This window comes from Rhamphochromis longiceps, linkage group LG9 (assembly GCF_057381845.1).
Source record: "Rhamphochromis longiceps isolate RC_006_pf linkage group LG9, R_longiceps_female_GT1.1, whole genome shotgun sequence".
Lineage (NCBI taxonomy): Eukaryota > Metazoa > Chordata > Actinopteri > Cichliformes > Cichlidae > Rhamphochromis > Rhamphochromis longiceps.
Window position 1 is genome coordinate 26,760,749 of NC_140565.1, and position 11,282 is coordinate 26,772,030.

Below are 11,282 nucleotides of genomic sequence, written 5' to 3' on the forward strand. Positions count from 1 at the left end.
CAGTGGCCATTTGAGGCTAGCTCCAAAAGCATATTGATTGTGATATCCAGAGCTAAAAAGTCGAACTTTAAATAATTAAAAATAATCTTTGGATAGTTTCTCCCTTTCAAAAGGTCTTCACATAGTTCTTGCAAAGCTTTGATGTGTGTCTGGGCTCATTATTCATCTCCATGATGATGCAACAATGACACAACAATCATGGCTGCATTCACTGTTGCAAATGTTGTCTGTTGCAAATGCCAATCACCCATGATCTTCTTTCCCCCAGAAATGACTGCAAATGTGTTTCTAAATCTTTAAACTTTCTAATAATACTATGGAAAATAGTTTTTAAACTCTTTCACACCATCACCAGAGTAGGTACTTTAAGTTCAGAACTAGAATAGGAAATAATATTTATTCATGTTTGACATTATTTCTTGTGCGTCTTTGCTGATTTTATGAAGGCCAAGTTAGGATAACCACATGTTTTAAGAGTTATTTTTTGTTTTGTTTTTCAAATGTGTATTTCTTTTCTTTTCCTTTTTCCACAGAGAGAATTTTCTCTGGCTAGTGTTGTATGGTTCTGATCACCCCAAATTTATGTTCCAGTGTGAGTCAAAGAGTAGGTACTTGTCTGTGTCTGGGGTTTCTGGTAAATTTCATTACTGAGGCTTCCATCTTCCTCAGTGCACACAACAATAGTAACCTATTTTCTTTGGTTTTTATTTGTTTTTATCCACAGAGTTAATGTGTTTGTTAAGTTACAACAAATATTCTTACAATCTCAAAGATATTTTGAGGTTAATAAAAGAAAGCTCAACACTTACCTCCCAACTTGGTTAACTGTGTCCTTTACATGTGAACATTTCCCATTTTGATTTCCTAAATTAAATTACATTTACGTGCTGTTACCATATTTCCCACTGTCCTTGAAAGCAGCAAAGGGGTGGTGACAAACTTGAAGGTGGGGTCTCCTTTCACGGAACATAAAATGATAGTAAGCCTTTTCCCATTCAGTGTAACATGTTCAGTGTTCATGTTCCAGGCCATTTGGATTACTGAGGTATGAATAAAGTCAGACATGATGACATTAAAGGAAACTTTATTAGCAGTAAGACTAAAATTCTTTGGCTATATAGAAGCTAATAAGCAGGCTGATGCTGTGACTATCTCATGTGCTGTAAGTCATTTGAGTATCTTTTTGCAATATGTTTATAATAGTGGTCACTCATAAGAATAAATCTCAGCTGCCATTAACGGACACACAAGTGACACAGACATCAGATTCTCCACATGTTAAAAATCAACCTGAACATCACGATCAGATTTCTTTTCACACACCCTCTGGTCTATTCTAAGCAGTATGCTAAATAATGCTCCGTATTAAACACTCTTCTTTGTTAGTCATAAAATATATTAAAAAAAAATACATGTATAACAAGGAGAGGTGTATTTGGATTTGTCAATTCCTTTTTTTTTGCAACTAAATATATATCAATATATAATTTATTTCAATGAGAAACTGATAAAATATATAACCGCTGCTGTGAGAACAGTTCAGATTCAAGTCCACTGCATTGCATAGCCTTCATAATGCCAGCTAATACTCCTTCAACTCGAAATTTCACATTTCTTCATTTAAAAGCACAAAGCCATGCTGACTGATTGCATTAGTTATAACAGGCACAGTTTGGGGCACGGAGGGTGAAAAAGGTCAAAGAAGTATTTGATCTAAAGAAGCATAATACTTACATGAAAGTCTTAATAGATTAGTGAATGCAAGAGAATCAGGTAGCAAAGTAAATACAGGTCTTATGTTTTTAACGTCATTATCTTATCAAGTCTTAAGCCACCTGATCACACCACGCTCGATCTAATTGATTCAGTGTGACTACAGCTGGCTCCTGTTTGTGTTGTAGAAATCTTGGTGCTTTATACTGGCCACTATATAAATGCTGGTTAATTAAAGATTAAAAATTGACTAAGAAATGGGCAGTAATTGTGAGACACAGCTTCACTCACTGATAAGTTCTAAGTAAGAGAATCAAGGTCAGCGTCTGTGAAGGAGGTAAAATAGAGAGCCAACCACATTAACAGTAAGTCAGTTTGGACAAGACACGAGCCAAGTTAATTATTTAATCGCCCCACTACCCTCCTGCTCCGGTCACAATATCATACAGAGAGACCGAGTAAAGTTAGTTTGTTAACCAGACAACCCGCGTCCTTCCTGCCTGCCTCTCTGGCTTTCAGTGGCAGATAGCGAGAAGGAGGCGCTTAAAGTCACCGCTGCACTCGTCCCTCAGGGCGTCCTTAAGGGACACATCATACTTCTCCAGGTACATGTCCTTGATGGTCTCCAAATCATACTGTTGAAAAAAAGAGAACCACAAAATTAAATTAGCCTTTATGTCGAGCCTGCCAGAAGTCAACTCATGGGAATTTACCAAATATAATATGATGGAAATAATCAGTTTCAACTTGACCCTCTAACAAATGTGGAGAAGACAAACTCATGTTTAAAGTTTCACTCACACAGGCCTAGAGACAGGCCAGCGATTCCCTAGAAACCTCTGGTCACTAGGGAAAAATGTGTATTCCCCAACTGGTTGATTAGCAGTCACTATAAGTTACTGGGTGAAAGTGGTCGCAAAGACGGTGTGGCATCGACAACCTGGAGTTACTGGGAGTACTGCCCAGTATCACCAGATAACATCTGGGAGTTAATTCTGAAGTGGTGCTTCTATGCAAATTGCTGATAACTGTGGTGACCAAAGCAATCACATAGAAGTTTTAGTTGCAGCAACATATACCTGTTTTTGCAACCAGTTTTTACAAAGCTAGAGCCACCAGTCTTCTGCAACCACTTGCCAACCACTTTGGGAATACACATTTTTCTCTAGCAACCAGTGGTTACCATGAGGTTACTGACTTTAAATCTCTGTGAGTAGGGCTTATACATCAGTTTCACAGTGACTGTCAGAAACCTAAAGCAACTACTCATAATTTATCTAGAATACAAATTTTTCCATAGTGACAAAAGGTTGCCAGGCAGTTGCCAACTGGTCTCTAACCTACGTGACTGGGGCCTAAATCATTTACATTTTCTGGAGTAGATTTCTGATCCACATTCTGCACTTGTTTGAATTCTTTTTGATTAGCATTTAAAAATGTCTTGTATACTATACGTTTGTATCTTAACATAAACCAGGGGACAGGATTTACCAGAGTTTGCCTGAAGATGGCAGTGAACAGTCTTATAAGTGACTTTAAAGTGTAAGAACATGCATACTGTAAAAAAAGATGTAATAATCAGTGAGCTGTTTAGTAATCGCAGCATGTTGTGAATGTTTTTAATCATCTTTTATCGTGTATTTTAGCTTGACAGTCTTTGGCCCCTTCTTATAAACAAGGTCATGCATCATTAGCGGAATTACCTCGGAGCGACACACAATAATGCGAATCAGGGTGTCCTCATCAGTGCCTGCTCCTTTCATCGCTTTGTTCACACGTCTCGCAAAGTAAAGCTGGGGATTCTTGGCAACTCTTACTGTGAGGAGGAGGAAAGGGTTTCATTAAATTCCACAGCAGATTATGAACCATATGTTCCTGCAGCAACAATTTATTATTCTTCAATATGCTTATTAAACACGAAACTTTTATTTGCATAGCACAATAGGAGTTTACCCAACGTACTTTCCTGTCATCTAGTATACAAAAAACTAGCAGTTTGCCATGTGATTTTGATGCTACCACTGCTTCTCTAATCTTCTAATCAAATTAAATCAAATCTAGAATCATAGATTTTAATATGGACAGCTTTCTAATTCATACTAACCGAGAGCAGTGTAGCATTTTTTCAGTGTCCCTCCAGTCTCGTTCTCAATGGCATCGAGGATTTCTGTTCCAGAGAGCTGTTGAGATAGTATAACTAGCTGAGTTAAGCACTGTAAATGTCTTACAGAGTAACCTTTCACTTTCCATATACAAATATTTCTTATGTAGTGATTTAGGTGTCAGGAAACAGTGATGTGATATGTGCAAGCAGATATGCAATATCACTGCAGCAGTGGGCACAAATACCAACCTGCTCATATATCTTAAAGGTGGCCTGGAGCTGCAGGTAATTTCTGGTGGCCAGGATGTAGGTGAAAGTGGATTCGTCTGTCCCAAAACGGCTTTCACCAGCCTGCATCAGTTCAGCGAATATTAATGTTTTTCAGGGTCAATAAATCTGCCACGATGCCATTATGAATAATTTAAAAATGAAACTGTACCTCAAACAGGGCAATAGCATCTTGTTCAGCCAAATTCTCATCCACCTCATAACTCTCATCTCTGTTGCCCTGGAAGAAGACAATTAAGAGGACTTTGGTCCTTACTGAGGTCTATTTATCTGACTCACGCAACTTTATCTGGGCTCCGTTTTACTCGTGAGAGGCTGTCTGGATGTTGGCCAGTGTGTGTGTGTGTGTTCACATGGCATGGTTTGGCGAAGGGAGAGTGAGCTCGATTTCAGTCCAGGGACAGATGGGAGGAATTTAGTTACACGAGTAGAGTAGAAACTCAGGGCCACTTACCTGCAAAAGAGCTGTGAGAAGGTTTCTAACATCCCCGCTCGTATCTCCCTCGATATCGGCTTCAAGATCACGCTCGTGCACTGCAAGAGTGACACCGAGAAAAGTCACAAAGCATGAGGACCACCAGATATTCTTTTACCATACGATACAAGTGTGTTGGTGTTTTCTGGATAGTATTTTATGTTAGTATATTCCTAGATTTCATCCACCATTTTAGCCATTTCCTGCAACCATTCACCTATTCTCATTTCCTTGCTGTGCATAAAAGTGTACAGCAACAATCAGAAAACTAGTTAATAGTCTAAAGTGAAGTAGTGCAGTTAGCTGCTTAGTTAGCTTCACAAGTAATATTGGAAGCAGAGCACATGACTCAAGTAAATATTTTCACATACTTGGTCATAGTCCTGGTTAAATGGGGCAGCACTCTAAACTATTAGGATTGGGCACTGGAATGATGGCATCTTTCTAACAAGCTATTATTTATTCTTTATAGCTGAGGTGACCAACAGACCAATTACTAGACAAATCTAGTGGTCTTTCTAGATTTGTCTGACCATTTCTATTTTACTCTGTGCAACATTTGTCACAGTTATATTAACCTGCACAGCCTTTTTCCTTTGTGTTTACACTCAATGTATGGAAACAGGAAGAGAACTTATTTAAAGATTTTGCAACCAGCCTTTTTATTTTTGAATACAAACCTTCTTTTACTTGAAGTGAGAAAATAAGATTTTATTATTATTTTATTATAATTAATAAATTAATAATAAAAATTGTTGAACTACTGTTGAATTGCTGTTTGTGTTTTATTTATCTCTTATGCTATTCGTTATTGGCCCGTAAAGCATCAATAAAACATTTGATAACTATAACATGGTGCTTGACTACTATATGGAAGCTTGCTATTACATTTAATAATTTTCTCATTATACGTTTATTAGCAGTGTGCCCTGCATATGCTATTGTGCTAGCTTTATGCTGTCCCAAGTAAAACAACAATACCTAGCAAAGTCAGCAAAGTCATCGCTCAGGTCTATAAAATGTAAGCTTTAGCTATCAGTGTGCTAACATAGCATATTAGCTAGTTCACCCGAAGAATAAGGACAAAGCATGCTAATAATCTGTTCAGCTAACCAGCATATCCACAGGCTGATTAAAAGCCATCAAACACATCAACCAAAGAATCTTCTAGTCATTCTAAATCCTAATAAAACAAACTCTTAAATAATCATACGCACTCTGTAGAAAATTACAACGACAAACTTGAATGATGATGTAATTCCTTCCATGCATAATTATAAAAAGAAAACTAAACAGAGGTTACTCTGTTCAAAACTCATAAGATTTCAGTGCCTATAACCACAGAGGATATAGCCAGCTATAGTGGTAAGTATAATCAACTCTCAGCGCCAGCACAATAATGAAAGGGAAGTGGAAACAGGATGGGCCTTGACTAAACAAAATGTGACATAGCACTAGAGACAAAAATAATAAGCTACTGTATGAGGTGTAGGTTGATGACTCACACTTAGTAATTTCATCAAACGGAGAAGAGATTTAAAAACTGCTAAGTTGCTTATTGTACTAACCCTGAAAGTAGCATTCCTTGAACATGGCAATGTCCTGTTAAAAAAAAAAAGTAGGAAGTTAGACATTTCCTCTGAAATTGAATTGCAATATGATTGTCAATATAAATATATATTTTGCTAGTTACAGCATTTGTAGCGGTGCAGAGGAGCTCCACCAAGACATCTTCATCAGTGCCCGGACCTTTCATTGCCTTCCTGAGCTCCTTCACAGCATAGATAACCGGCGGATCCAGCATGGCAAGGACAGCCTTCTCAAAGTTCCCTGACAGCTCTTTCTTCAACACATCCAGCAATTCCTATCCCAGACAGACATGCTGATTTTAGCAGAAACATAAAAAAAATGTTTCTTACACATTTGAAATGAGAAACATGTCAAATGGCACTCACGTCATCATATTTTTCAAAATAGGCCTGTTTAATTTCCTGACGCTGAGCTGAACTCCGGTTTGCCAGGATGTCAATAATAGCCTGCTCATCAGTTCCTGAAAAGAAGTCACAACAGATCAGATGCAGAGAAATCAGATGCATCCTTTCAAAGTTTAAAGAGACTAGTTTAATTAAATAATGTACCGTTTTCATCATATTCACAACCTACCTAACCCCTTGCAGGCTTTGCGAATGGCCTTGATGTCAGCAACAACATCAAAATCTTCATAGGGAAAAACTGTGGGCTGAGAAAACAAAAATAATAATGTTACATGCAGTAACTGTTATGGACACACACTGATTACAGCTAATCACTGTTTATGCAAGGATTTCTGATCGCAAGCAAGAGCAGCTGGCAGCTGGGGGAAGGGATGGTGCTCCTCGTTGAGGAATTCAGCAACTGAACTCTTTAAACAAACTTGGTGGAGGCCACATGAATGAAAGCAGTCAGTGAAGTGCAATCGAGGGACCAAAAGCAAGCTGAGAGGGGTTTCACAGAGAGAGAGAGAGAGAGAGAGAGAGAGAGAGAGAGAGAGAGAGAGAGAGAGAGAGAGAGAACAGTCTCCCATAGCAAAGATACATTAGACTACATATATGGGCATGAATATTATGGTATTTTCATATATACAGGTTCATACAACACCCCTAAAATAACATATGCGATATTTTAGGGGTGAGGGGAAACATTGATACAGCCGAGTATCTTAATATTTTGTATGGCGATAGGAACGCCAAATATCGATATGTTATTAAACAAATTCAAATACTGGACACACTTCGCTCGACAGGACAGCAACCTTCCTGCATCTACAAAAAACCTCTGCCTGATGGGAGGCAACCTTTCTGCAGTCACAATCTGCCTGGGACAGACGTAGAAAGATTGTCGTAGGCCTGTATTACTCTCTAATCTAAAATTGCAGACAATGCCAACATGTTGCCATCAGTCTGAATGAGTCTTTGTCAATAAGCCCAACTCAAGGGTCTGATCTCAGCTGGCTCCCAGCCATACTTGCCCACCTTGAGACCTCAGAATTAGGGAGACATTCAAAAGGGGGGGGGGGGGGGGGGGGGGGGGGGGGGGATACATATACATATATTTACAAAAAAAACCTTTAATTTTGCAGTGTTTATTTATCGGATAAAATAAGTTAAATGTCACCGTTATTATTGTCCGGCGGAACTGGCCTTCGCGGTCTAAGTGGGCCGGGTACTCCGAAAGCCAGGTAGACTGGAAGTGAGCAACTGTGAAATTGGAGGGTCTAACCTTCTTCTGTTTGACGTTTATTCAGCTGTGTGGAAACCCTCCCGAGGGATTAATAAAGTTTTATTTAATCTAATCTAATCTAATAACTTTAAACTCAGCCAAACCGATTTACTCACGAAAAAATAAGACACTGAAAAAAGCCAAACAATAACATGTTTACGTTATCTAAGTGACTTATATGTCATGTTTAATGTGCCGGGAGATTGCTGTTCTCGTCAGCTCAGATATTTGAAGTTTACACAGCTACATTCTCGCCTGAAAATATGTTAAAAGTTTATTTTGCGACCCAGAAAAAGTAATAAGAGTAATATAAAAACTAAGTAGCTGCAGTAGTAGTAGCCATTGTTGGAAACTGGAATTGACTGGGCCAGTGTGGGATATGGTTTTTCAATTTTGTTGTCCGGGTGGAAAATCGAGAGAAATTCGGGAGAATGATGGCTCCGGGAGATTTTTGGGAGGGGCATTGAAATTCAGGATTCTCCCGGAAAAATCTGGAGGGTTGGCATGTATGCTCCCAGCTGGTTTTATTCTGGTTATATTTCTATAGAACACAAAGGTTTCTGAGCACAAAGGTAACAAATGTGAATTTCTGTCTGTGTAGACAACATCAGATATGGGATTTTTGATGATTTATGACATTTCATTGGTGTATTGTCAAAAAAATTTAATAACTGGCTTGACACCCTTTAATTGCAGACTGATCGCAGACTGACTCCATCCTATGGCAGCATTTGTGGCAGGTTTTACTGATAGGGGCTGGCATGTTTTTGGGGGTTTTTTTTGTCCATTTCTAAGCAAAAAAAAATAACTTAAGTGAGATAACTGTATACTGGATAAAACAGATACTGACAAAGTTTAACTTTGAGGACCCCTTCCTGTGCCCCCTTCCCTTGTTTAGTTTCAGCTGATCTCCTGACTGATCCTCATTTCAAATTTAACACCACGGGTGCTCAAGCTTTCAGCTGTGCCGCACCTTGTTTCTGAACCCATTATCGCTGCACTTTTGTCAGCTTGAGTCTTTGACAGAGTTCAAATCTCAGCTCAAAACTCATCTGTTTTCATTTTCACATCAGTGATAATCCATCCTGATTTTTGTGTTGTAAGGTGACCTTGAGTGTTTTGAAAGGCACAAACAAAAATATTAATTATTATTAATAATAATAATAATTTGCAATTAAATCACATTATAATTGCAATGAGTTTTACAATACTCAGCAAATCTTAAAATGTGAAGTCAAGATCTTCAAAATCAACTGAAATTTCCAGCCCCATAAATGGACGAGCCAAATAGCTTCTGGGAAATTTTTTTTTATGGTCAGACGAGACAAAGACTGACTTATTTTGGTTACAATGACAAGAGGAGTAAAGATGAGACTTTCAAACCTTAGACCACTGTACCAGCTGTCATGCATGGTGGTGGTAGCATCATGCGCTGGGGCTGTTTTGCTGCCAGTGGTGCTGCTACATTGCACAAAGTGGATGGAATAATAAAGGTGGAGAGTTTTGAATTCTTCAGCTTCACCTCAAATCAACTTTTAACAAAATATCAGGCGGAGTCTATGGATGTATTAGAGCCTGTATACTTACATATAAAATAAATAAATATGAAATAAATCTCCTTTGCAAGTATCCTTATAACTGGACCTTATTCTACCTATTCTTCTTTCTGCATTTTAATCAGTCCAGTTATTTTTCTTTTCCCAGTTAAAATATATCAATAGCATTTTTAAAGGAACTTTGCCAAAAACTTCTCACAGAAATTTTCTTTCTGCCTTAAAATGTTTGACATATTATAGGTTCACAAGTTATTCACAACAATGTGCCAAGCCATATTACCTATAGCAGTATATAAGGAAGCATCTGAAAGACATCTCCTGGACTATTCTGCTCTGCCCTTCTATAATATTAAATATGACTAATATTGAAAAGTCCCTGATTTCCAGATGAGATTTTAAAGTCGAGGTCTTTTGCAGTGGATAGAATATGTTTTCACTGAGATAAGCCTTTGTGGATTCAGAAAATATATTGTACTTGTTTTTTTGTTAGTTTTTTTTTTTACATTTCAGGCTGGAAAATGCAGCCAGGAAGTGGTTAGTATGGTTAGTACGTTTCCAGTGGTCGAGTGTTGACAAAAACAATTCATCTCACGCTCTTCTCTCTACATCCAGCGCTGAATCATTAAAAGTATAGCTGTAGTATTTGCTCACTCAAATAAAAAGAGTAGTGTCAACCATTTGTACTGATTAATAACATGGTGATAGGACAGGATCCACAGCCTCCCGTGAAATCCTTTCATTGCGCACAGTCGAACTCATTAAAGAAAAAAAGAACTAGTGTAACGGGACCGTGATGAAATTCCGCAAAGGAGGGGCCCTTTCCTTTGCGTAAACCCCGATACGGCGTCTCCCAGACGGTGTCATTTGCAGCGTTTACACCGCTTGAACCTTAAAGAAACAGCGCTAACTGAGAATCTATATTCACAGCTCTTTATCTCGTCAGTGTAGTCGCAATAATAGAGGTTCCGTATGATGAAATGGGTTGTGCGTAAAGCCTTAAAAGTGGAGGGCGGCTCGCATTATACGGACTAAAATGATGCAAATAAAACATGTTTTAAACTCCTACAAAGACATAATCCAGCCGTCATTCCTGGCGGTGGTCGAACCGAAAGTATGGCTCATACAGACTTAAACCAGCGAAGCCAAGAGATTTTTTTTTAAAAATCTAGCCTTTAATCAGTGTTTTTCTCAGAGAGATTAGGAGGAGAATGACGCCTACTTGACAGTTGCCCATTTTCGTGGAGATGATCCGTCAGCAGCGGCTGATCTCTTGTTGAACTGGCAGCCTTTGGGTGGGTTTGGGGGATATTTGACCTCTTCTGACCAAACTGCGACTCAGCTGCACATACTGGAATGTGACGTCACCGCGTAGCACAGCGTGGCCCGGTTACGTGCGCAGTTAACGTCCACAGCCCTTCCCCCGGTTTCTGTCTGACTTAATCATGCTTACTGTAAAGATCCACTCCAGAAATGTTGCGTTATATAAGAACATATTAGTAATTCTTCCGATTAAATAGTTTAATTAGCCAATATACAAATATTTTTAATAGTCGGTATGAAGATATGGTGCACAAACGAGGATTTTATTACACAGCAACCAGGAGCGTGTACTGAAGAGAGGCATAGGGCACCAACCCCCCCCCCAATATTGATTATATGGTCATTATTTATAGTGAAGTTACTCTTCCTGCTCACTTCATGATTAGCTCCTGATCATTTACCATTATCAAAAATATTTAAAAAAATTAGTATGAATATACTTTTTTCTCTTAATGCCCCTTCAAGTTGGGGACAGTGTGCATCTTAAACACATTTATAGTACTTGGTCATATACAAATGCATAACAAACACCAATTAGGAGTGTCATTAAATCAGAAGTTAACTTTAC

At 38.5% G+C, this 11,282-nt stretch overlaps 1 protein-coding gene across 1 annotated transcript; it reads right to left on the reverse strand.

Moving 5' to 3' along the window:
* Positions 1-1,067: 1,067 nt before the first annotated feature.
* Positions 1,068-10,770, reverse strand: anxa13 (annexin A13). Its single transcript, XM_085419086.1, has 11 exons — positions 10,614-10,770; positions 6,744-6,819; positions 6,536-6,630; positions 6,274-6,444; positions 6,149-6,182; positions 4,560-4,639; positions 4,257-4,325; positions 4,067-4,168; positions 3,818-3,893; positions 3,417-3,529; positions 1,068-2,348 (listed from the first exon to the last, which is right to left on the reverse strand). Exons 1-11 carry the CDS (start codon positions 10,626-10,628, stop codon positions 2,229-2,231), a joined length of 951 nt encoding a protein of 316 aa, XP_085275212.1. The 5' UTR covers positions 10,629-10,770; the 3' UTR covers positions 1,068-2,228.
* Positions 10,771-11,282: the final 512 nt, after the last annotated feature.